Below are 27,064 nucleotides of genomic sequence, written 5' to 3' on the forward strand. Positions count from 1 at the left end.
GAACAGAGAACAAAAGCTTTATGGTCTGTTGGGAGTGTGCCAAAGAAAATCAGACAACAGATGAAATGAGGTTTGTCAGTCACCCCATTGGTTTCAGGGTCACATTGTGCTCACTGCAGTTTCCATGGAATGAATCACTCCTTGAAGAACCCACCAGCTCAAGTTTAATCAGCCTTACAACAGCCTAGGAAAAGTATCACTATCTCCTGTAAAAGATGGGCACCGGAGGCAGCAAAGCTTAGAGGAAGAGCTATACACAGGTAAGGAGAGAATCAAGGAATGGTATTTATGGGAAGGGAGGAAAGGAGATACTCAGGGGAAAGAGAAGTGAAACCCATTGAGCAGCCCATAGTGATTTAGTGATCAGGGAAAGAGGTGGTCACTTTGGTCACTGAAGTTCAAGGCTCATGGATCCACATGTGACAAGGCTCAGAGACCACCTTCTCCTACTACTCCTCATTGCCAGGCTCCTCATCTGTATCCTCCGTCAGTGGAAATTTCCTTTTGGGCTTCTGAGTTGCGTACATCCGAGTCTCCATGACGCTGTCCTGGCTCAGAATTGCCTGAAGCAAGATGCAGGAAGAGAAATTACTGCGTATCTTTTACAGGATACTGCGTATCCCTGTTCCCTTTCCTTGCTAGCTCATCCAAGTCTAGTGTTGCTCAGGAAAGATTCAAGAAACAAGCATAGGATTCTTTTTTTGCTTCATGTACAGGCACAGGCCTCCCAAGGCACCTAGGTGTAGCAATCCTAGTTAAGACAGATACCTGGTATATCCTTAATTGAATCCTAACAGTGGTAGTATAAGCTATAGCAGGGAGCCGTCAGAAACTGGTACCATCCCTGTGGTACCAGCCCCTATGTCCATTGCTAAGCTACCCAAACCATTTAGGGTGCTCATGCTACAATAAAAGGAAAGTATCTTATTAAGTAAAATCACATGTTATGGTTCTCTTCCCTGGGATTTTATACTTAAATGATGACCTGGTGAGGGTAATGGAAAAGAATGAATGAATGAATGAATGAATGAACCCAGTAGAGCTTTGCCTACCTTGGGGAGATAATTTGTTAACTCACATTTTGCTGGTAACTAAAATATGGCCCTGCCCCCAACTCTTTATAAGCCTCTCATTTTTTCCCCTTATTTAGGGCCCTTCTTAACCACCCAGTATAAGAAGTGAAGTCATTATGTAGAGAAGGTAAAATAAGGAAAAGCACCAATGAAAAATAAAGGTGAAAATTGGATCAGAGAATATGGTAAAGGAAAAAGACATCCAAAGAGGGAGGAAATAGCATACAATGAAAAGCAATGAGAAAGAGATGAAAAAACAAACAAACAGATAGATTATTATTCTTTTAACAATGATCAGAGCCCCTTACAAGATTTTCCATCTTAGCTGGAGGGCTTCTCAGGTAGTAGCAGAGAGGAGCATAGATGATGTTGATGACTCCAATGATGACCATAAGCCAGGGGAAGCCAATGGCATGCACAATGGCACCCCCAGTTGATGGGCCTGTGAGGAAAAAAACCAAATTCACAATATTTATTTACCCATGATCACATAGAAAACACCATGCAAGGGGCAATGGGTGACCCAAAGGATGTCCCAAAGTCAAATATCTTCAGAACCTTGGGAGAATCAGCCTCCTGGGTTTACTTCCAGCTGGTAAACAGTAGATAAGAGAAAATGGGACACCAGGTCCTGGGTGCTCTCTCCCCTGCCAACATACCTATAGCAAAGCCCATACAAAAAGCCACATCAGCTATGGCATAGACACTCCCATACACTGAGGTGTGACGCAGATCCACCAAGTGTCCCATGATGGGCATCACAGAAGAATCAACCATGCCTGTGGCCAAAGGAAACAGAACACTGTCAGCTCTACCACCAGTCCGTTCCCTTTTTGTGGCACCCTTCCTTCCCCTCCTCCCTTTAGTCTATTCCCTTTGCCTGCTATCCTCCCATTCAACACTAACACCTATTCCTGGTAAGAGTTAGGAGCCCACACCTTTGTCAGCCACCCTCTTCCTCCTTCTGTCTTTCCATATACCTCTTATGATCTGACCCAAAGGCAAAATTCAGGGGCTTGTTGTCTCCTTTTTTTTTTTTTAAAGATTTTATTTATTTATTCATGAGAGAAAGAGAGAGAGGCAGAGACACAGGCAGACAGAGAAGCAGGCTGCATGCAAGAAGCCTGATGTGGGACTTGAACCTGGGAATCCAGGATCACACCTTGAGCCAAAGGCAGGCGCTCAACCACTGAGCCACCCAGGCATCCCTTCTTGTCTCCTTTAAAAGTACTCTTACCTATGGAAAAGCCAAGCCCTGCATTGGGGCCAATGAGACCAAATATATTGTGAGCCAGAGGAACCTGCAGCAGGAAAGGAAGAAGAGTTCATTAGGAGTCCAACTGAGTCACCACAAAAACAAAGGGTTTTCACATGATATGCAATTATCAACCATGTGCTATATACCACACGTTTTATCTATCTGGATTCTCACATATCCTCATGAAGAAGAATCCTTGAGCACTGGATGTCATACTATATGTTGGCAAATTGAATTTAAATAAAAAAAAGTAAAAAAAAAAAAAAAAAGAAAGGCTAAAAAAACCCTTTACTTCTATTTTAAAGATATGAAAGCTAGATTGGTGCCATTTGGGTTAAATGCCCCATCCAAAGTTAAAAAGCTAGTAAGTGGCAAGATGAAGTGTAAATCTCAGATTTGACTCCATTATATATATTAATGGTCCTCTTCTATTGCATGAATTCTTCTTCCCCTTCCTTAACCTGCCTCCCAGACACACTCTGTCCTCACTCTTCCCTGAATGGAGTTTCCCCTCTTTTCTACTAGCAACGTTCAAAGGTTTTAGTTAAATCCTAATTTGGTAGCTACTGGAGCAAAAAGACAAAAGACACCAACAACCATTTACCTATAGTCTAGAGGGACAAGTGGCATGTCTTAGGGTCCTGCATCAGCAAGCTTGTGAAACTCATTCTTTTGCCATCCCAATCCTCCACTGAAAGACTTCCTTTCCTCTTTTGTGGATTCCTTACATGCCTCCCTGAGTACCTGTTACCTAAACCTGCTACCCGAACACATTTACTCCTCAGAGGCTAGAGGTTAGTGGTTAATAATTTTAGGGATTATTCCCCAAAAGGTAATTATATTTTAGTAATAGTTTGGGTTAGGATTTACAGTGGGCTTACTGTGTGCCAGACATTGCTGCAGTTTATATGGACAACCCTGTGAGAGGCTATCAGAACCCTCTCTACACAGATGAAGATACTAAACAAAAAGAGGTGATAGATCTAGCTCAAAATCACACAGGCAGCGAGTGGTAAAGCTGGGAGTCAATGTGGGACTCATGCTCCTGATCAAGACCTCCAGCCTTTCTTGGACACTGTACTCAGTGCTTTACAGCTCTAGTCTTATCACCTTTAAGCCTAGGAGGTAAGGTGCTTATGGTCCCCATTATGGGGAGGAGAAATGAAGGCTTAGAGAGCTGGAAGGGGGTTATTGAATATAGGAAAGGACTTCTTTTTTTTCTTTTTCTACGAAACATACTGACATTGGAGACTACCTCTCAGATGATGGTTCCCCTGGTGGCTTATGGGGTCCTGTCAGGGTGGGATAAGAAAATTATGTCATAAACAAATTTGATAGCTTCATAAATATATACCAACATGAGTTGTTTCATGTGCCCATACATAGGGCCTCATACCTCTGTCTATAGCTGCTCCATTGCCCTTTCCTCCTTCCCCACCTTTTTTAATGGGATGCCTAGTGGCATCTCTCCCAGAGCTAAATTCTTACCTATGCAGAAGGTTTTTCCAACAGTCATTCATTGCCAGGTTAACCTTCTGTTCATTTTCAAGGAAAATGGTCTTTAAATGTTTGAGTCTCTCCCCCCCCCCTCTTTCTCTCTCTCTCACCTAGACCTTGTTATACTTACACAAAGCAAGCTGGTGCCTACTACCATCATCCCAATCAGGGAGCACAGCCACCTGGAAGAAAAGAGCCATCAGCAAATAATGCTAAAGGGAGACATCCCTTTCACCTGCCACCCCATCTCTACCATACTAGCCAGTCCTACCACCCCTAATTCCAGGAACCCCTTAGGATGTGAGAAGGTGAAGACATCTTTGCATGATCTGTTTGTAACCAGGTGAGCCCTTCCCTTGCCCTTCTCCTTGCCTGTCTCCATATCACTTTCCATAGTAGAAGCAGAGGAAGTACAGTGGGACATATTCTTTCTTCCTCTAGCAAAGGAATCAGCTTGCTTAGAAGATACTTCCCCCATGGAAGTAACCCTCAAACTTAATTCATGCTGTTTCCCAATTCAGACTATCTCTCACCTATTCATATTTTATCTGGTCTACGAAGTGCATCTCAAACCCACAAAAAATACCAAACTTCTTCCTTTTCTTATTTCCTATTACAAGGTTTTTAAACTTATTTTAAAAATCTGTATGCTGAGCTTCAAAGATAAAATTGAGGCTGTTCTCACTGCAGTAGAACAGAATCCAGACTCATACCTTTTAGCCCTCAACCCTTTGCACTTGGTGGCCTCTGATATACCTCTTTAGAACTCTCTAGGGCTCCAGGGAGCACAGTTTCACCACACTGCCCCCAAAGTACTGAGCTTTTTCATAGCTATTCTCTGTGGGGTTATTTTAGCTCTTCAACTAGATAACAAATATTGAAAAGTAAAGGTTATCCCTCATATATTCACAACCAGCTCAGGACAAAGGATAGGACAACTATCCTTTGTCCATATCATCCTTAACACCTACCCACTCCTATCCTCCCTTGTAGTCAGCTTTTATCCATGTGTCCTAAAGTTTCAACCTCAGAGAAGTTGTTCATTATGCTATATGCAGAACAATTTCAAAAGCCTCTCCCATCTTACATTCCTATTACTATCCACAGATTCTCAGGCTACATACCGACCCATCTTGTTGGCCAAAACACCAAAGATGTTGGTGCCTATGAGGTAGGACACACTGGCGGGCAAGAAAGCTAGACCTGTAGAAAGACACAGTCCTAAGATGAGGACATGCCAAGTTTACTATAAAACACCTTATTTACTACAATACAGTGAAGTCAAGTCAGGGCACCTGGGTGGCTCAGTTCATTAAGCATCTGCCTTGGGTTCAGGTCATGATCCCAGGGTCCTAGGATTGAGCCCTGCATCAAGCTCCTTGCTCAGTGGGGAATCTGCTTCTCCCTCTCCTTCTGCCTGCCACTCCCTCTGCTTGTGCTTTCTCTATCAAATAAATAAATAAAATCTTAAAAAAAAAAAAAAGATAGTGAAGTCCCTCTGTCACCTTCAAGGATTCCAAACCACTTTGTTTTAGGTGTTGGAGGTCCTTGTGCAAACCCAGAACAGTTGGCATAGGGCTCTACACTTCCATTTTCCTCAGAGGCAGGGCTTTGTTTAGCTTCAATATGATGTACTCCCAGCTCTCTACTTAGACTTCCTAAAGAATGACCCTAATGAGACATTCTCATGTGTAAAATCATTATGATTATCAGCATAAGAATATCACCAGCCTTACAGAAAGAAATACATATTTCCTGGTGGGGGGGGGGGAGTGAAATTCCTGCCTTGCTATTCACCCTTCTTTCTATTGCCCTGGTAATGATCTTGAATAAGTTACTAAATCTTTCTGAGTTTTAATATCCATATCTGACAAACAACAAAGCTATAATTCTATCATACCAATTTACATTGAGGAGGAAATTGAATAGCGTTCATAAAAGTATTTTATAAATTGAAGCACTGGTCACATTGCTTTTTCTAAAGCAAAGGCTTTGAAGACGCACAGTTCTGGATTCAAACTGTGGTGTGGCTACTTTTTAGCTCTGACTTTGGGTAACTTACTTTTTCTGAGTCTCATTCATTCATTCATTCATTCAGTATTTTTAATGAGCTTTTACTATGTGCCAGGTGTGCTGGGGTAAATAAACTAGACAAAATCTTAGCTTTCGGGGAGTTTACATTCCAAGGGAGGGAGCCAGACATTAAATAAGTAAACAGATGAAGGAAAAAGATAATTTTGACAAATGATGAGTTCTGTGAAAAAAAATTTAATGTTGTATCATGGAAGTATGACCAGGAATAGAACTAACTTCCATTCAGGGCCAGGTAAGGCTTTTTTGAGAAGATGGCATTTCAACTGAGATCTGAATAACCAAAACAAAGCATTCCAAGCAGAAACAAACAAAAACATCTAACGCAAATACAAAGACCTTAAAGAACCAACTATTTGTCTGTTATAGGAATAGAAAGAAAGTCTGTGTAGCTGAAGCACAAGGAACAAAGTGAAAAGTAATGGAAAGCGTAGGCCTGGAATTTAGAATTTGTAATTTATTCCAAGTGCAATGGAAAACTTTGGAGAGGAATGTCATATTTTAATTTATATATTTTTAAAGTCTTCTGGTTGTGGTTAGATGAAGGGTTCACAGGACAAGACTAGAAGCCAGAAGACTATTTGCAGAAGCCAGGAAGAAATGTTTCATCTTTGAAGTCATGATGGAAAGAAGTAAATAAAGTAAAAGGTATTATTATGGTGGTAGAGTCAGTGGGATTTTCTGTTGAATTGGGTATGGGCATAGTGGGAATGAGACAGAGAGAAAACAGGTATTACTCATTTTTTTCTTAACTGGGTCACTGGAGATGGAGGAAGAGCTTGGGGAAAACATGAAATGCATATTAGATATCCAATTGGAGATGTCAGGCAGTGAGTGTACAAGTCTAGACTTCCAAGGACAGATCCTAAGCACAGATACAAATGATTGACTATTGGTTTATATATGGTTCTTAAAGCCATAAGAAGAGCTGGGATCACCTCTGAAACATCAGAGAAAGAAGAATAGAGATCCATGTTGTGAGCCTTCAGGAATTCCTACCTTTAAAAGTTAGCAAAGGAAAACAAGATAACAAAGGTGTTAAGAAGTAGCCAATGAAATAGTTGAGAGGGGATTGAGTGAAGAAGAAGAAGAAGAAGAAGAAGAAGAAGAAGAAGAAGAAGAAGAAAAAGGAGGAGGAGGAGGAGGAAGAGGAGGAGGAAGTGGAGGAGGAAGAAGGAGAAGGAGGAGGAGGAGGAGGAAGAAGAAGAAGAAGAAGAAGAAGAAGAAGAAGAAGAAGAAGAAGAAAAGAGGAGGAAGGAGAAGGAGGAGGAAGGAGGAGGAGGAAGAGGAGGGGGAGGGAGAGGAAGAAAAGGGGAGGAGGAGAAAGAGAGGAAGAAGTTTGGCCTCTGAAGAAGTTGAGATGCTTCAACCATAAAAAGAAGGCAATGAATATAGGTACAAACACAGGAAAATGAGTATACTTATTGACAGGTACACGTGCATTCCCATCTCATTGCTTCTGATTTCTCAATGACTAGGAGTTGAGAATGATGAAGATAAAGGGATGAGGGTATGGAGGAGGTTTGAGTGGGCAAGTATAAAATTGTCATTTCAGAAAATAAGAAGGAGAACATAATTGGGGACTTAGAGGAAGATTGTTGGGCAATGTGAAGACCTACTTTAGATTTGTAGCTATAAATATAACATGTAACTGATAGTCCAGTTGTGTGTTTTCCCACAGCCCCAGTCCACCACTCATGCATAGGCAAGGAGTGGGAGATCAGATTGGCTTATTCAGAAATAATGCTCTGCCAGCTGACAACCCCAGGGGGAGAGTAGGGCAAAGGAATTAACAATGGGGGATCCCTGGGTGGCGCAGCGGTTTGGCGCCTGCCTTTGGCCCAGGGCGCGATCCTGGAGACCCAGGATCAAATCCCACGTCCGGCTCCCGCTGCATGGAGCCTGCCTCCCTCTGCCTGTGTCTCTGCCTCTCTCTCGTTCTCTCTCTGTGTGACTATCATAAATAAATTAAAAAAAAAAAAGGAATTAACAATGGTTTCAAAGGAGTGACATCATGATGGAATCCAAATTGAGTACATAAAGAAGTTAGGACATGAGAGGGGATGGAAATAGAAAAAGAATTGAGGCCAATGGATTGGTGACCTCAGAGCGGCCCAAATTTGTTGATATGGGGATATTAGGATATCTGAGCAGGGAATATGTGAGTTGATAAGTGGACTGCTTGGAATTGAAATTTAAGAGATAATACAGTTAATGTCAAGGTCAAAATTAGATAAAGGTTTGATTGGTTAAAGTGGAGACGAGAAAAAGATCATTGTAAAAGATTATTGCAAGAAAGTAGATTAAGGGCTAGACCAAAATGTTGGTAGGGTTATCCACCTGAATATTGAAGCCACCAAAAGTGGTGACAGGAGTAAAGGAGAAAAGAATACGATCCAGGTAACTTTAATGAATGAGAAGGAGTAACTATGAGTCAATAAGTGATTGCAATGAAGAGAGGTGGAGGGGGGTACAATGTAATGGTATGATCTTCAAGGGAGTTGGAGTCTTTGAAGAAGAATTAAGAAGAGATGATTCTGGTCTGCCTGGGTGGTTCTGCCTTCAGCTCATGTCATGATCCCAGGGTCCTGAGATCAAGCCTGGAGTTGGGCTCCCCGCTAAGAGGGGAATCTGCTTCTCCCTCTCCCTCTGCTCCTCCCCCTGCTTGTGCTTACTCTCTCTCACTTAAATAAATAAATAAAACCTTGAAGAAGAAGAAGAAGAAGAAGAAGAAGAAGAAGAAGAAGAAGAAGAAGAAGGAGAAATGATTCAGAAGCAGCAAAGGGAGCAAAGTCTAGAAGAACATAGATTTCCATCAAGATGGCTGGGAAACAGTGTTTTCAGGAAACATTCGACTCTCAGGGCTAAGAAGATGAAGGGAGTGTTTAGAGAAGAGGTTGAGGACATGGGGACACTTGTCAATGACAAGAGGTTCCACAAGGCCCAGGATTTTTAGAGGGGGAGATATGAAATTGGGTCAGTTTAAGAAATTTCTGAGAAAAGGGGATAATAATAATTCTTACCAGCTAGGCTGATTGTGAGCCTTAAATGAGGTAATGCCTGCCAGTCATTTTGCACAGTGTCTGGCACAGAATAAGTGCCCTCTGAGCATCAGCCTTAACTATTATCATCATAACCAGTGAGTAACAGGACTTGAACCCAGGCCTTCTCCTTCCAACTTCATATCTCCACTACCCACACCAGCAGTGTGACAGCACAGATGTCTCTGACTGACGTAAGGTACTTTACAGAATCAGCAGTGCCAGTTTCTTCATCTCACCAGCCTCTCTAGGCCTTTCTATACCTATAGGAAACAGTGCTGCCTAATAGAAACTGCCATGATGATTACAATTAAACCTAAAGTCAACAATTCACCAGTTACTCGTTGATAGCTTGTTTGATTTTAATATTCTCTTCCATGGGGTGGAAGTTAAGCGTATCTTAGTGTATTTGTCTATTTGTACAGGGCTGCAATCTGTTTCGAACCGTACCCATTTGTTTAATTGCTTTTAAAAATTTAGAACTATAACTACTCCACTGTTTACCTGAGATCTGGAGATAGGCATCTCCAGGAAATGCACTAGCATCTTAGATACATCTCCTTACTATTGTTGTAAATGATGGGAAATTTCCTAAATGAGATTTTCCTCAACTCATGTTGTTTGTTCTTTAAGACCGAGATAGAGCTTGCATTTCAGTAGCATTTTGTGGAAAATAGGTATTTCAATATGTCTACAAACAAACATATATTTTTCACAGCATATCTCCCAAGGAGCAGGAAATTACACATAGTTGTGACTGTCAAAATAATTTCAATAAAGGGACGTCTGGGTGGCTCAGTGGTTGAGCGTCTGCCTTTGTTTGACTCAGGGCATGATATCGGGATCCCAGGATCAAGTCCCACATCAGGCACTCTGCAAGAAGCCTGCTTCTCCTCCCTCTTCCTATGTCTCTGACTCTCTGTGTGTGTCTCTCATGAATAAATAAATAGAATCTTAAAAGTAAATAAAATAATTTCAATAAAAACAATGATGAAAATAGTAACAATTTTTATTTATGGAGTATATCCTGTATTCCATGCACTGTGCTAATCCCATTACATATTTTTAAATATTTTATTTATTTATTTGAGAGAAAGAGTGTGTGGGGGGTGGGGTAGGGAGGAGCAGAGGGAGAGTGACAGACTCCACAATGAGCATGGAGCCTGATGGGGGGGCCTGATCTCAAGACCTTGACATCATGGCCTGAGGCAAAATTAAGAGTCAGATGCTTAATGGACTAATACACTCTGGTGCTCCTGTGGATACATAGCTCAGGGGCAAGAAGGCCCCAAAATGCAGAATAAAAAAATGCTCAAGCCAAAAAAAAAAAAAAAAAAAAAAAAAAGAAAGAAAGAAAAGAAAAGAAAAGAAAAAAGAATACATAGCTCTATTTAATCCTGAAAACAACCCTGAAAGCATCTCCATTTCTTCAGTGGAGTTTGAAGAGGTTAAATAACTCATCCAAAGTCACAATCATGTGATCAAGATTGGGCACAAAATGGGTCACTTAGAAAGTACAGTCACGGATTACAAATCACTCTCAAAAATACTGTCTCCTCTCCTTCAAACACCCGTGACAGGTTGTCTGCATTTAGTCGTATTTTTCAGTGTGGTCACAGATACCATATCAGCATCACTGGGAAACTTAAAAAAATGTAAATTTGATTCTATTGAAATTCTGGGTGAGGCCCAACACTCTGAGTTTTAACAAGCATCTCCAGGTGCTGTGAGAGCTTCCTGAAGCTAGACTTAGAGATGCAGATAGCATTGAGGAAAGTTGTAAAGGATGGTGGGAGACAAAGCCTTTTCAGCGTTCTGACGTTCTGACTTTCTCTCCTGAGGGCTTTCTACTGTAACCTCACCTGCATAAGGGACTGTGTAGAAACAGCCCAGTGAGTTTCTTTGGGTTTCACTAGCTTCTCTATGCTTTTCTGTACCTAGAAGAAACAGTGCTGCCCACTAGAAATTGTCATAACAACTATAATTAAAGCCAAAGTCAACAATTCACCAGTTACTGAAGGCTAGTTTGCTTTTAATATTCTCTCCTGAAGAAGGGCTGGGGAGGAGTTGTTCTGAGCTGTGTTTGTCCACCTGTACCAAGAGCCTGAGCTGTCAGAGCCTTGGGGCAGAGGATTCTTTTCTGCACCAAGCACCAGCTAACTCAATTAATTGTTATGGTCAGAGGCAGTTGCAGCCCAGAAAAATTCAATTTGAGGCTAGGAGTACAGCTTGGAGACTTGCTTAGAATTGTCCCCTAAAAAAAAATAAAAATTAGATTTAATGCTTTTCATTGCATGCTGAGCCATATCAGGTCCTTATCAACTTCCCCTCTGGCCGCATAAGCCTCTTCTCTCAATAGTGACTGAATGGCTCATAGCCTTCTCTGTCCTCTTTCCTCAGGCTTCCTGGGAAGGGCCAGAGCCTTCTCTCTAAACTCAAATGAGTCACAAGGACATGTCTCCATAAAGCAGAGGAGACTGGAGGACTTTCTCTCAGAATAACATACTCCACAAGCACCTTGTTAGAGGTTAAAAAAAAAAAAGATAGCAAAAGGGCAATCTAGGAAAAGAGTGGTTGAAGAGAGAAAGGCATGGATGGTAATGGTGGTACATATTAATATTCTATAGGTGCAAAGCATTTCCACATATCCTGCCATTTATTTCCTCAAATTACCTTTTGAACTAGATAGTATTCTGATGTCCCTTTCAGAGATAAGAAAATTGAGCCTTAGAAAATTGAACTATATCTGAAATTAATGATGTACTATATGTTGGCTAATTGAATTCAAATTTTAAAAATCCTTGAAAAAAAAGAAAATTGATATGGCTGCACAAATTTGCATGGCCAATGGAGCTGAAATGAAAACCTAGGTATTTTGACTAAAAATTTATTGATCATTCTACCACATAGTGAGGTATGTTGCCATTCCATAGCTGCTCTCAACCCCTTCCACCCTGCCTTTCTTGGGCTGCTTCTTGGAGGTATTACCTGCCCACTCAGGTTTGATTTACAAGTGTGGACAGAGAAGATAATTCTACAAAGGAAGCCCAATGTGCCTCTGTGACTCCAAAGACCCAGGTCCCACAGAGCTTCTCAATTACTTGAGAAAGGGCTCATGGTACACACCTCGGTCCACGCCCAAGTTGGGGAACACGGTCACTTACCTAACTGCCATTCGGGTGAGCACATGGTCTGCATCATCCAGATGGGCAGTGTGGGCTCCAGTATGGCCACTCCCATGTTAGCAAAGCAAAGGGAGCCTAGAGAGACAGGTCTGTGAGCCATCAGGGCTACCCAGAAGCCCAGACTCTCCCAGCTTACCTGCCCAGAAGCCCAGACTCTCCCAGCTTACCTGCAGCCACCAAGATATAAGGATCTTTGAGAAGTGTAAGGAGAGGAGTCCCCCTGGCACTCTGAGAACATGGACAACAAAAAAACTTCCATTTGTACAGTTTACATCTCTCCTATTGTCAAAGAATGTGAGAATATGCAGACAGGACCTTAGAGACTATATCAACTCCTTTACTGAAGAGGCCAGACACCCAAATCAAAGGAGATAAAGTGACTTGCCCAATGTCACAGAGTCACCGGGCAGTGCACCTCCTGTGTGCAAGGCAAACACTGTGGTAGTCATAAAGAGCAGGACAACATATTCCAGACATGCTTCCTGCTTTCAAATGATCATCAACCAGATGAGAGTAGATTGTCAGCAAAGCCAGCAACGGACAATGGCTATCTGGATTCCCAGTCTTGGGTCTCGCCACTAGATCTTGCTGGCACTAAACTTTGCCCTTGGAGAACCACAGGTAGAGAGCTGAATCCCAAAGGTGAGCACAGAGGTATTAGCTCAGAAGTCTCCGCAAGCATTCTGAAGGCTTTATTCTGACCATTTTGAGCTATATTGGCAAGTCTAGCAGAACATCTAGATTAGAAGGTAAGCCTAAATGTTCAGTTCTAATTTCCCTCTCCCCTCAGAAAATCTTTATTCCGGTTAAACTCAATCACTTTGCCTTCTTCCCATGCATTCCAGCAGGTTATTTTTGCCTAAACTATGTTCATGGTTAATTTTACCTAAACTACCTTCTTTCTCTCTACAGGTCCAACTCCTACCCATTCTTCAAAGTCAGCCTTAAAATGGCTCCTTCTTTTCCACTGTATTCCCTGACTCAGTAGCTGAAACTTTTCCCTCTTTCAAACTTTCTGAGTACTGTACTCTAATCTGTGGTGCTAACTACATTCTATCTGGCAATAGATTTAATAGTTTTGATATGATTACCCTCTCTGCATACCCACAGGGGTGGATTAAAATATTCAAATTAAATATATAATTCAAAATAAAGAGATAGATCTAAATTACAAAATACAAATAAAGAAGTCCAATTAGCCCTTTGGCCCAACAATTTCACTTCTAGGAATTTATTCTATAGATTACCTCCAATGTTATAAAAAATGCATATACATAAGGTTATTAATTGCAGCACTATTTGTAATTTCAAAAAACTGGAAACTACCTAAATGTTCAAACATAGAGGATTGAATAAAATATGGTATGGACACAGTGGTGTTTCATAGAGCCAGAAAAATAATAATTGGATTTTTTGAATACGTAGAACACTACCATCAAAGTCAAAACTATTCAGAAAGATATTAAAGGGAAATCATTTCTCCTCTCACAACACTTTTAGTACTAAATGTGGGGGGTTTTCCACCAAGAAATTCTTCAGTTCTCTGTGGGCACCGAGTGTCCTATAATGTAATTCAATTCTGACACTGACTATTTAGAGTTAGCACAGACCCCACAGGTTAAGGGCTCAGTCCCCCAAGGCTGCTCCCCTTCCAGATCCTAACTGCAAATAATGGGTTCCCAGGTTACCCAGACTTCTGTCTGACTTGGCTGTAAAAACAAGGTTTTTAGATCAAACTTTCCCTTGTTTTCTGTATTTCCTTATCTTTCATTCTTTGTGGTTTGATATGGATTTCCCAGAGCCATCTTTGGCTTAGAGTCAGACAAATACCAACTCTGACATTTAACCATGATAGAATGATAGTCTATAAACATATTCTTGGGGGAGACATTATCTAAACATCCTCTAAGGTCTTCTCTAGCTCTGAGGTATTATGACTATGAACATACAAGTCCCACTGTCATTGTCTTCTGGTTCTGAGTTTATATATATAAATTTTGTAACGTTTCCTTGATTCTTCAAAAGGCCCTTCCTCCATCTTTGTCCAACATCAAGCCAGACTCCCCCATCATCCCTGATGCTACCCTAAATACGACACCATCTGGGATTCCAAGTATGTTTTTACTTTCCTTGACTCCATTCTCTTCACCTTTCTTCTTATGCTTTGACAGGGATAATCGAGAAGTCTTAGTACATAGCCATTCTATATATTCTTTGACAATGGAGCTTTGTGTCTACTTACCTCAGGAGAGACTTTGGAAGGCTGTAGGATACACAGCTGGAGTGCTAAGAAAGAAAATGGGAGAGAAAGAGACAGCTTAGTTTGTCTACTGATTAGTTGGAGGCTCCAATAACAGGCACATTGATATCACCTTATCATGCACAGGTCTAACTCCCTGAGTTTCTTCCTTCTTTCCCAGAATGAGGGAGTCCTCGATCTTTTGAGCATGTCAAGACACATGTCAAGACACTCAGCATAGTGCATTCCCAACCTGACTTCAGCTATCATTTGTCTGGTGACCTATTTTTTTTTTTTTGGTGACCTATTTTTTTAAAGATTTTATTTATTTATTCATGAGAGACACAAAGAGAGAGAGGCAGAGACATAGGCAGAGGAAGAAGCAGGCTCCATGCAGGAAGCCCAATGTGGGACTCGATCCTGGGACTCTGGGATCATGCCCCAAGCCAAAGGCAGACGCTCAACCACTAAGCCACCCAGGTGTCCCTGTCTGGTGACCTCTTATGGTGACTTACCTCCATCCAGTAGTGCTAGGAAAGCCAATATGAGGAAAGGTGAAGACCTCCCAACAAACACATACATCACACTTCCAAAAGGAGCTCCCACTGGAAAAGCAAAACAGGTACAGATTTCAGGAGTAAGCACAAATTCCTAATTTGTGTGACTTGTCCCCATTTACCCAATGAACTTCCACATGAGGTTCTGAGGATTCAGAAACGAAGAAGACCTGGTTCCCCGGAGCTCACTTTCTAGTAGAGAAAATGCATGTGGTAGGATGCAAATAATTAGACCACGGTAAAAAGTAGAGTTCAACAATAAAGGTTCAACCTGCAAAGTACTGTGCAGATTACAGTGCAATGAGTTCAGATGGCCACAAGGACTTTGTCAAGTGGATATGACAGGTAGAGAGGAAGTATAAGTGAAGAGCATTGAGGAATCATAAAAGAGAGTGTGGTTGCAATATGGAGGCTCCTCAAAAAGTTAAAAATACAGCTACCCTACAACCCAGCAATTGCACTACTAGGTGTTTATCCAAAGGATACAAGCATAGTGATTCTGTGGGGCACATGCACCCCAATGTTCACAGCAGCAATGTCCACAACAGCCAAACTATGGAAAGAGCCCAGATGCCCAATGACAGATGAATGGACAAAAGAGATGGTATATATATATATATGTATGTATATATATATATATATCTATATATATATATATATACACCTTGTCATTTGCAATGACATGGATGGAACTAGAGGATATTATGCTAAGCAAAATAAGTCAGCCAGAGAAGGACAAATACATATGATTTCACTCATATGTGGAATTTAAGAAACAAAACAGATGGACATAGTGGAAGGGAAAGAAAAATAAAATAAGAGGAAAACAGAGGGGGAGGCAAGCCATAAGAGCCTCTTAGCTATAGGGAACAAACTAAGGGTTGCTGGAGGGGGGGTTGGGAGGGATGGGGTAACTGGGTGAGGGCCATTAGGAAGGGCACTTGGGTGTTGTATGCAACTGATGAATCAATGAATTCTGAAACTCTGAAACTAATAATACAGTATATGTTAATTAAATTGCATTTAAATAAAAAATTTATAAGAGAGAGTGTGGTTGGATAACAAATAGAAGAAAATCAGGATTTGGTGTTCAGTCACTGAATATAAGTATTTGGGAGAGGGAGAGTAGAGGTGGGGAATGTTGAGGCCAAATAGTCAAGGGCCCTGTATATCTAGATAAAGCATCTACTTGGCTTTGTGTGGGCAATGGAGAAACATGTCTTTTAGCAAGAGAGAAATACCACCAGCTCTGGGCATAGGAAGCTTCTTCTGGTGGCACCTTGAGGGAAGGAGTCAAGGCACAAGAGATCAGGCAGTAGGCTGGTTCCAACTGAGATGTGATGAGGAGCCAACCTTGAGGAAGTGGCTGTAGAGAATATAATGGGTTTGCCAATCTGGGAGTGAGAAGTGATAAAGGAGACAAGGACATACCAAAGTTTTAGCTTGGGTGTTTGGGAAAATGGATATTAACAAAGAGCAGGAATTTTGTTCCCTCTTCTCCCATGGTTGTGGTGGAGGGGTGGGTGGGTATGGACTGGGAAAGAGACCTTTGGTGTTTTCTCCTCCACTAGCTTGTGGAGCCCCTAGAGGGAAGGAACCATGTGTGAGGCCTTTTATCTATATCCCCTGTGTGCTAACATTGTCCTTGGCATATAATAAGTGCTCCACAAAATGTTACTTATTGGTATAGTCAGTCAATATATCTGAGGGATGAACTTCAAAGAAAGTGTTATGGTTTAGAGCTTGGGGTTTGAGTCCAGAAAATCTGAGTCTACATCCTGGCTCTGACATTTTTTGGCTATGTAAACTTAGATGGCTATTTAACCTTTTTAATCATCATCTCTGTAATAGAGACAATCATTCCTCCTTCATAATGATGTGAGGATTTAAAAAGATTATATCAGCAATGTACTTAGCATAAAACCTGACAAAGCACTCCTCTCATTTTGAAAGCACTGACCATGTGTGGAAGTAGAGGTGAGACAGTGGCTGCTAATATGGGGCTATCTGCTCACTGGAATAGACTAGGTTTCTTCCATTCCCAGGACCTCACGGGCTATTTGCTTCTTAAGGGGAAAGAGATTTTTCCTTTCCTGGAAAAAAATTTCAGAAGGACTCAAAACAGGATTGGACAGAAAAGGAAAGAAAATACTGCCTTCCATGAACCTTAGGGACACTGGTCTCCTGGAGCCATCTTCGAAGAATATGTAGTATCCTACCCTCTGAACCTAGATTTGCAGCCAGGTGCCACTTACCCAGCACTCCCAAAGCCAGGCCCCCCAAGGCGATTCCCATGGCACGCCCTCTCTCATAGTCATCAGTGTAGACACTTGCCAGCATCCCAAGACCTGAAAGGAGAGTATGGAGTTAGCATATAGGAGACCTCTGTCTGCCTCTCTCACTGAATCCTTGATCTGCTAGTCCTTAGTCCACCATCCCTATTATGTCTTCAGGGATCATCTTAGATACAGTTGCAGTTTGAAGGATTTTGTAAAACTTAACCCATAGTATTTTAGAAATATTGGACCCACCAACACCCATATTTTTTTAAAGATTTATTTATTTATTTATTCATGACAGACACAGAGAGAGGCAGAGACACAGGCAGAGGGAGAAGCAGGCTCCATGCAAGGAGCCTGATGTGGGACTCGATCCTGGGTCTCCAGGATCACGCCCTGGGCCAAAGGTGGAGCTAAACCACTGAGCCACCCGGGCTGCCCCCCCAACACCCATATTGCTCCCTCCTGTTCGCAATATTGTTGGAACTGCAAAAGTCCTTGGCAAGGGTAATATAAAATACCGCTGTCCATTGTTTCAGCATTTCATTGTATTTCCTAGCACATTTCCCTGAATGAATGGATATGGAGTAAGTCAAAGGAAATTCTATAAACACAGAACACTGTTCTATTCAATGGAGGTGCCCAATGAAGAAGAAAGTACAGAAGACATGTACAAGACAGTATGGACTGGGCTCTCATGTCATTTACTCATGTGTAAAATGGCATAGAATAGCTACTTTTATAGGATTACATTAAATATTGTATTTGATGATACTTTGCAAAATGTGATAGTGTTACTGGTAGTATTAGCATTATTCTTCTTATAAAATGTTAAGGAGGAGGAAGAGAAAAGGTCATAGAAGGGCATTAAATAAAAGCTGGGCTTACTTTTTGGTTTTACCTTGGGCTTGCCTTGACCTTAGCTGGCTGTATCTAAATATTATCAGAGGAAGTTATGTCAGACTTAGGGATTTAGAACACTGATGACAACTCTATAATTATCTTGTTTTTGAATCATAATTTCTGCCTACCAGAATACTTTCCTATCTATTCATACAAATCTTAGAGGGTAGTAAGATATGGTAAGAGATGTGTGTGTGCAAGTGTGTGTGTGTGTGTGTGTGTGTGTGCAAGATGTCAGCATTACCTGCAACCGATGAAAATGAGGATCCAATGCCTTGAAGGGTTCGGGCCACAAACAGTAGGGTATAGGTACCAGAAAAAGCAAACACTGTGTATAGAGAATAGTAAGAATGCTCCAGTTAGCAAACTGTCTTTATTCCCTTTCCACCAGAAAATATGCCCATGATATTGTAGATATGAGCCACCATCATATGTTTTAATAAAGCATGATAACTGCTTCCTGTTTTTGGAGTTGTCTTTCTAATATCCCACACCTTAATCAGGATTGCATTTTAATTGACGTGAAGACAGAGAAACCACAGAAGCATAAGCCAATTCATCACTTCCAGTGGATGGAAGTCTGGATTTTCACATTTCCTGCCCAAAGCTCACAACATCCTGTCCACTGGAATCATGGCTGTCTGAAAAGTACAACGCCCTTAGACCCTACTTCTCAATTCTTCATATTCAACACTCCAATTTGACCTTTGCCATTGTTGGGCTTCATTGGGTCATCTACAGTGAGGGAACAAAAACTATATGTAATTGAAGGACCACAGGCATTGGGTAGAAAACAGTATCTTGAGATCCAATCAGATATTTCCTCTTATCTTATACTGGAAAATGTTTTAGCTAAATCAGATCAGTGAGTATGTAGCAAGTAATATCAAACATGGAACTATACTAGAAGATGTGAAATAAAGAGAATATTCAGTTCATGCTCTTTAAGATGTTCCATCCACTCAAGACTAGCATACACAAGACTAAGTACCAAACAGGAATATGTTATCAAAAACTAAATTACAGGGCATTGGTGGTAAGCTTGGTAAATCCAGACATGTCTCATCTCCATTTCAGGACAATGCCCTCGAAAGAAAGAAGAATTCCTCCCAAAGTATCTGAATCAGCAGAGTTTGAATCCCTTTGCCCTTTCATTACAGATGTATTTGGTTGTTTGATGTCTTATAATCTTCTCCCATTACTTCCTGACATGATCACACTGTCTCCCAAACATGCACATGCTTGGTTTCTCTCTGCTGAGCTTCCAGTGCTTTCTCCTAGGACTTCTGATTTCCAGTCTGCTCAAGGTTAGCTATTCCTATGTCCTTTTTTTTTTAAATGTCTTTTAAATATTTTATTTATTTATTTGACAGAGAGAGGGAGAGAACACAAGCAGAGGGAGCAGCAGCCAGAGGGATAAGCAGATTCCTGCCTGAGCAGGGGCCCCAACCCAGAACTTGATCTCAGGACCCCGGGAACATGGCCTGAGGCAAATATAGTTGCTTAACTGACTGAGCCACCTAGGTGCCCCTATTTCTATGTCCTTTGAGAATAGTGTGACCAACTGTCTCAGTTTGCCAAGGACTTTGCATTCTGGGAGGTCCCTGAATTCCAAAGTAGGATGGCTGGTCACCCTATTTAGGAAAACCAAAACAATTTCTTTTTCACTTTACCCCCTAACATTGGTTATCATTTTGCTCTTAATTACATTACTTATGGCTCTCAGCTGGGGGCCCTTAAGGGTAGTAATGGACATCAGCAACTTCTTTTTCTTTTTTTTTAAATATTTAATTTATTTATTCATTAGAGACACACACACAGAGAGAGAGAGAGGCAGAGACACAGGCAGAGGGAGAAGCAGGCTCCATGCAGGGAGCCCGATGTGGGACTCAATCCCAGGTCTTCAGGATCACGCCCTGGGCTGAAGGCGGTGCTAAACGGCTGAGCTACCTGGGCTGTCCCTTTTTAGTATTTTAAAAATCTTAAAGACATGCCACATAAGATTCCCTAAAGACCAAACATTTGTTAGAATTAGGCCAATTCAGTATAGTGACACTGGTTATGGTGCAGAAATAATGTAATTGCATAGACTTAAGCAAGGACTTCAAGCTAAAGAGTTTGGGATACTCTAGCATTAACTTATTTTGCAGGGTGTTTGTTATATCTCCCCAGGCAAGTATCATAAATTCCTAGGCTGGAACCAAGTCATTTCATTCTTTATCTTTCCCCAGTGACTTTTGCCATCAAGATGTATGCGTGCCTCATAAAGTTTTTTAGAGAGAATTCGAGTCTCTTTGATGAAACGGAGAATCCTATTAGTTTTTAATTTACTGTTTGGCATGGGCTGAGATTTTAGAATTTCAGTGATCATTTCTAACTTGAATTGCCTCATTTTCTTTGATTTACCTAGAATTTTCACAAGTAAGCTGCAGTTCTCAGAACTTTACACATCAAGCTTCTGCTCTTTCCAGCCCTGAATGCAATGGATTCTTGTTAAGCATTGGTTGATAAGAGTCAAAGCTGTACACTGAAAGGGAAGAAAACTTGAGGAGGAGGAATAGAAAAAGCAGAAATGTAACGAAAAGATGATAAGAAAAGCAGGAGGTATGTTATTGGGAGCAGAGTCAGCAGAGGCATCAGGGAGCCACTAATGGCTCCAGATGCGGCCTTCTCTTTCAATTAACCTCTAACCCCCCACATCATTCCTTCGTATTTTAATTCTCAGGGTCAATTTCCAAACAATATGTTTACTTACTGTTGTTATTCCATCTGCATTTTATTAGGACATTTATCTGATACTGGATAGACTGTCTTTCTCTGTCTTGTTTGTTTTTGTTTTTGTTTTTGTTTTTTTTGTTTTTTTTTAGCAAATTTATTTCTCTAAGCTATAACCTTTAATGTCCTTACTTGAAGGCAGTAGACTTTTTGGTATTACCCAGTTGCTATTATCCAATTTAGATTCTTTGTTGGTGGCTCTTTACCTCTGTGTATCAAAATAATAAAACTTCTTCCCAAAGATAGGATGTTTGTACTAACCTCATTCAAGGGACTACTGATACACACACACACACACACACACACACACACACACACACAGAGTCATATCTATTAAGACAGCTTTTACAATTTTTCCCAGCTGAAGGAAGTAAAGTAGCTGTTCTTCTACAGCAGAATATACAAATTCCAACTAGACTGATTTGCCATTAGTGTTCTAATGCCCATATCCCAAACTGCAAACCATTTAAATCAGTGTCATAGGCCATTTAGTCAAATGTCTAATTAGCTAATTTGACCCTACTCTCTTCACTGTAGTGCATGTGATAAAATCAAAGGTAATCAGTGAGAGAAATAAAAGAGGAAGCAAATTACTTACTAACTGTGGAGAGAAAGAGGATAACAAAGCCAGCAAACATGGGGATATGATATCCAATCCTAAAAGAGAATTAAAAAGAAAAAGGATACACTCCCAATAGGCATGCATATACTGAAACTATACTTTTTCATGTAATTTGGAGCAGAAATGCAGTTATTTGAGTACATGATAAAAATATATTTCTGAATGCAAGTGTGCAGATGGGATATGACAACATTAATGTGTATAAGTAAATAAACAAACAAACATGCATATTTACCCATAGACCAGGATCAAAATCCTCATTTCCAGAAAGGATGGCCTAGTCAGAGTGTATATCCCTTTGAAACATCAGGATAATCTCAAACACTGCTAATAAGCCATTGCTCTAGATTGTAGTAGTCCTGCCTTCAAGCCATGTTCCAGAGTACTGAAATAACATCAGCAGTGTACTTCTGATCACTGTTTTTTTTTTTTTTGGTGGGGTGGGGGATCCTCAACAGTCATTATATTACCAAGAAAATTTGAAGCCCATGGCATTTCATCAATATCATGTTATCTTTTGGGCAGCCAGCTTTCCAAACAGCTGATTTCCCTGGAGACAATGAGTTTTCCCTTATAACTACCTTTATGATACCTTAGCCCATCATTTCTTATTCCTGAGCCAGTATCATATAGAGTATTGCACCCTTGAAATACCTGTTGGTGAGAGGTCCCACAAACGGGTTGACCAGAAGTTGCATCAGAGCCTTTGAAGCAAACAGAACACCAACCCGTACGTTCTCTTCCTCCAAAAACTCTGTGCCTTGGAAGCAGTTGTTTTGTTGTACTGGGATGGCTGCAGTGACTGGAGGGGGGATGGTGCCAGAATTGTCATCTGTCCATGTTGTGCCACTGGGTGCACTTTCTTCAACAGTCATGGTGTTGTTATCAAAGGGGAAGATGGTGGAAAAGGCAGAAGTAAGGACATGCTGAGAAATTGTGGTGGGGCCAAGGTACAGAGGAGTGTTGATTTCTTTGAACTCTGTGGCATATAGGAAGTTGGGTACAATGGGCACTGAAAATCAAGAAGAACAAGTAATAAGAACTAAGGATACTTTTTAACACTAATTGGTTCAGGGGGATTACTATGAGCTTTATATTCATGGTCAAGGAAAGTGTCTAAGTGACATGATTTGAAGTCTATTAAAAGACTGTGCCAATATATTGGTAAGTTGAATTTAAATAAAAAAAAAAAGATTGCCCAAATTCCAACCTGTATACAATTGATCCTCATTCTCCAAAATTCTGTATTGGCCAATCAGCTACTTGCTAACATTTAGTTGTAATCACAAATCAATACTCACAGAGTTTTCATAATTTTTCTTAGACACACATACAGAATAGGGGAAATTTCAAGTCATCAGATGTTTACTTCCACAGCCGAGGGCAAAGAAGGTAGGCTCTGTCTTACTGTTTCAGCTCTAATACAGAGATGACAGCATGAAAATGGTAGAAGCAAGAAAGTATAGTGCAAGAAGCACCAGCCCTGGGGTCAGTTGGACAGGACTTGAACCCCAACTTGGCACCTAAGGCAAATCACATAACATTTCTGAACCTCATTTTCTATTTTGAGTTTTCTAAGCATAAAAATAGAAATTCTCAAGTCCACTTGCTGCTGAGTTTTAGCAAAGTGTTTGTTGCCTGCTGGGGCCCAGAGCAAATTAACCCAAATTAATTATAATTTATTAATTATGAATTGATACAAAAACACCCAAACATACCCACTACAGTTAGCAGCATGTTGTCCAGGAGCAGAGCAACAAACACCACCACCAGTACCAGCTTCCGTGACTTTCTCCCCTCCTTTAGCAAGTGCTGAGGAGTGTCCAAAAACATCCTGAGCATGGTGACAGCTGGGGTGGGGCGTCTTCTCCAGTTTCTTATGAAAGGTCCTGTTACAGCTATAGGTCTTCTGCAGCCTTTATAGAAGAAAGGAGAAATCCTGCTGGGACAAAAGAAACTCACTATTAGAGTGAAAGGTACAAGTAGTTGCAAATACTAGGATGGTGTTGAACCATTTCTATGCCTGTGTCTCTGCTCACTTCTTATACATCTCAATAATTCCACCTGGTTCTCAGATTGCCTTCTAAGAAAGCACCACTTACCAGCTTTTTGTATCTGGAATTCTAAGCAGAATCTAGCCCTGTTCACCTAGCTCTGTGTCTCAAATGCCTATCATTTCAATGGTTTATGTAGATATCTGAGGCCTACTTGTATTATTACTTGTTCAACCTTTCCTCTAAATCCATTCTTTTTAAAAACCAAAATACTGTTGTTTTAAAAAATAAATGTGCCATACCAAACAAATTATGGTTTGTGTGCATGCACCAACCCAAAATTATAGCCTATATGGTCTGTATCACCCCCAAACATGTCATGTGCCACAAGTGTTACTTGTGCTGCCCACAGAGAAACTTTGGGCTAGACCAACACTGTCAGTTCACAGATGAGAAATCTGAGACTCAGAATGCTAGAAGAGCTGTTTCATACAATTAGTATCAGACTGGAATGAGACTCCAAGCTTTTTAACTTGCAGGGTTATGTTCCACCACCTTCTCTTGTTCCGTGGTACTTAAAACACTTCTCTATTGTCTGAACCATAAATCCCTGCTCAGGAAGGTGTGTTACTGTGTGTAAATGAAATACTATCATAATTAGTTCTCTACTTAGGATTTCATGTCATTAGTCAGCATTAAGTCACAGTATTTTGTGAAACTTCAGGTAATGGGGATGCCTGGGTGGCTCAGCCGTTGAGTGTTTGCCTTCGGCTCAGGGCACGATCCCGGGTCCAGGGGTCAAGCCCCTGCACATCAGGCTCCCCGTGAGGAGCCTGCTTCTCCTTCTGTCTGTGTCTCTGCCTTTCTTGTGTCTCTCATGAATTAATACATAAGGTCTTTTAAAAAAAACCTTCAGGTAATAGTTTCAGGGAAGACTATTTCTGTTTTGGCTTCTGTTGTGGTATCAACAATACTAATCATATACATTTTAAAATATACTACTGTCATGAAATGCATAGGTTCTAAAATTTATGTAACCTTTGATTCAATAACTCTACTTCTAAGAACATATCTTAAGGAAAAGTTCAGAAATATGGCCAAAGATTTATGTTTAAAATTATGAATTGCTGAATTATTTATATTAGTAACTAGTATATTAGAATTATAATTATTTATATTAGTAAAAGCAAACATTTTAGTGGTGGAATATAAACAGCTCTTAAAATCAATTTTTAAAAATAATTTCAATGTCTTAGAAATACCCAATAAAATATTAAGGTAAAAAAGGGTATTAAACTGTTTTTGCAGCTTGACCTGAATAATATAAAAAAAATTATGTGTATACTTTAAAAGGCTAAAAAAATATACACTCAAGAATCAGCTAGTATAATCACTGGCTTAAATTATTTTCTTTTTGCTTTTCTGGTAATTTCTAAATATTCTTTAATTAACTATTTTAATACAAGTAGTAAATAATTTTAAATGATTATCACTGGAGTTCAATAGTGAGCCTTGTTGGGAGTGTCCTAAGCCCTGGGTTACTCTGTTCTATTCTAAGACCAGAGCTAGGAGAGAAACATCATCCACACTACAGTTGTAAGTGACTAAGTGGTCCCCACCGAACCAAAATCCCAGATAAGTTTTAACCAGGGAAATGCATGCAGTGATTTCAGATCTTTTAATTCTTTATAAAAATAAGGTGTTTCTAAATGCAAATTTACCTCGGATACATAAGGAAGAAAATAAGAGATGAAAAAAAAAGGCAATAGGCAACTAGAAGATGTAAAATGGATAAGTACGATAAAGACAGATCAAAAAACCACAACCAAACGAAACAAAACCAAACCAAGAATTTGCCAACCAAACTTTACCGTAGAGTCAAAATTCTCTGTTAAGAGACACAAATTATAAGGAAGAATTAAATGTGTCCAGGGAAAGAAACATCTTACCTTAGAGCCCATCTTGTGTGAGGTACTCAGATATTGGCAGCTGTTAGCGGTATAGCAGGGACTCTGTTCTCTGAGTGGTTGTGCTGATGGATTTATTGCCACCTGTTATCTGAAGATGTCATGTGTGCCCTTTGTCCACAATGATTTAATTGGAACTTCCAACAGGTTTCATTCAGAGCCTTAGTTCCCTGCGTCAGAGGCAGGAAAGCAGGACTGGAGAGGATAAAGAGAGGGGGAAATTATTCTAACCAAAGATGGACTGGGCTGGGTTGTTTTTCATCTGTGCTTATCTATCATTGAATTCATTAACTCTTGCATAGGTCTGAATATAAATTGGAAGAGAGAATGAAGCCAGAGTACAGTTCCTATCCCTTGCTATTTAGTCGAAGAGACTTCAATGTACTCCAGTTGCTTTCCGGGAAGAAACAAATCTTAAAACATCCACCAGACCAAAAGCAAGAAAAAACAAAAAAAAAAATAAATCTATGCATGTTGTTCTCAAATCATAAAAATCCAAGCTCTATATCCTCTGTAAGGCATAGATTGTGCTGCATCTTTGCATCTCAATGCTAGCTGATTGCCTGGAACATAGTAGCCTCCAGTAAATACTCCTTGTATGAATGACTGAATTAATGGCTACAGGAGAGAGTGTGGCTCATCGTTAGGTTCTTGGAGTACCACTACAGTTCTTTATTTTTCTGAGATTAAGAATCATTAGTGGGCAAAAAACAAAACAAAACAAAACAAAACAAAAAAACACAAACAACCAAACAAACAAAAAGAATCATTAGTGGGGCAAAGGACATAAACAATTCACCAAAGAACAAGAGCAGCAGTAGAGGTTTCCAACTTATGCCCCCTCCTAATTGTTTTAAACAACTTGGAGACTTTTACTTTTGGCCAAGAAAGGAGTTTTAAAAGAAACCTAGAAAGAGAAATAAGGGGAAGAGGCAAGGAAATTAAGGGAGCATATGAGTTTCTTATTGCTGTGTAACAAATTTAATGGCTTAAAATAATACAAATTTATTATCTTAGAGATCTGGAGGTCAGAACTCCAAAATAGGTTGTATTGGCAAAAAATCAAGGTGTTGGCAGAACTGCAATTCTTCTAGAGGCTCTAGGAGAGAATTTGTTTCCTTGCCTTTTTTCTTTGAGCTTCTAGAAGAGACCTGTATTTCTTGGCTTGCAGCTCCCTTCCACCTTCGAGTCAGCAGCAAGGCGTCAGCTCATTTAACACATATTCTCTAGCTCCCTAATTCTTAGCTTCCGGTCTATTTCTTTCACTTACAAGAACTCAAGTAATTGCATTGAGCCCATCCAGATAATCCAAAATCATCTTCTCCATCTAAATATCCTGAACTTAGTCATATCCAAAAAAGGCTCTTTACCACATAAGGCAACACATTCACAGGTTCCAGGATTTGAATGTAGACATCTCTGGGGGCATTATTCTGCCTACTATAGGGAGCATAGCATACTACCCCCTCACACATGCCGTGGCCTGAGTCTTTATGAAGAGAGAGGGTTGGGGCCAAAAAATGGAGGAGACATATTTATTAAAATGTCTTTATTAGACATTTACAAGACTCCAGGCATAAGGT

General features: G+C 40.4%; 1 protein-coding gene across 2 annotated transcripts; it reads right to left on the reverse strand.

The window, feature by feature from the left end:
* On the reverse strand, positions 1 to 25,713 carry SLC18A1 (solute carrier family 18 member A1). Of its 2 annotated transcripts, none has more exons than XM_026006166.2 (16): positions 25,464 to 25,713; positions 23,239 to 23,459; positions 22,175 to 22,532; positions 21,497 to 21,555; positions 18,368 to 18,451; positions 17,197 to 17,289; positions 14,900 to 14,989; positions 14,388 to 14,431; positions 12,313 to 12,373; positions 12,125 to 12,220; positions 4,953 to 5,031; positions 3,959 to 4,010; positions 2,311 to 2,374; positions 1,733 to 1,852; positions 1,382 to 1,515; positions 1 to 563 (listed from the first exon to the last, which is right to left on the reverse strand). In XM_026006166.2, exons 2-16 carry the CDS (start codon positions 23,360 to 23,362, stop codon positions 450 to 452), a joined length of 1,572 nt encoding a protein of 523 aa, XP_025861951.1. In that variant the 5' UTR covers positions 23,363 to 23,459; positions 25,464 to 25,713; the 3' UTR covers positions 1 to 449. The 2 variants fall into 2 exon arrangements, with proteins under 2 accessions (XP_025861951.1, XP_072575521.1); XM_072719420.1 differs by having other exon boundaries at positions 22,175 to 22,382; positions 25,464 to 25,546.
* Positions 25,714 to 27,064: the final 1,351 nt, after the last annotated feature.

This window comes from Vulpes vulpes, chromosome 9 (genome assembly GCF_048418805.1).
Source record: "Vulpes vulpes isolate BD-2025 chromosome 9, VulVul3, whole genome shotgun sequence".
NCBI classification, from domain to species: domain Eukaryota; kingdom Metazoa; phylum Chordata; class Mammalia; order Carnivora; family Canidae; genus Vulpes; species Vulpes vulpes.

Coding starts and splice junctions, on each gene's coding strand:
- SLC18A1 (XM_026006166.2), bottom strand. CDS start 23,362: ATGCTCAGGATGTTTTTGGACACTCCTCAGCACTTGCTAAAGGAGGGG. Junction 14,432..14,899: donor CCTAGCACTACTGGATGGAG/GTAAGTCACCAT, acceptor TTTCTTTCTTAG/CACTCCAGCTGTGTATCCTA. Junction 4,011..4,952: donor TTGGCCAACAAGATGGGTCG/GTATGTAGCCTG, acceptor CTTTTCTTCCAG/GTGGCTGTGCTCCCTGATTG.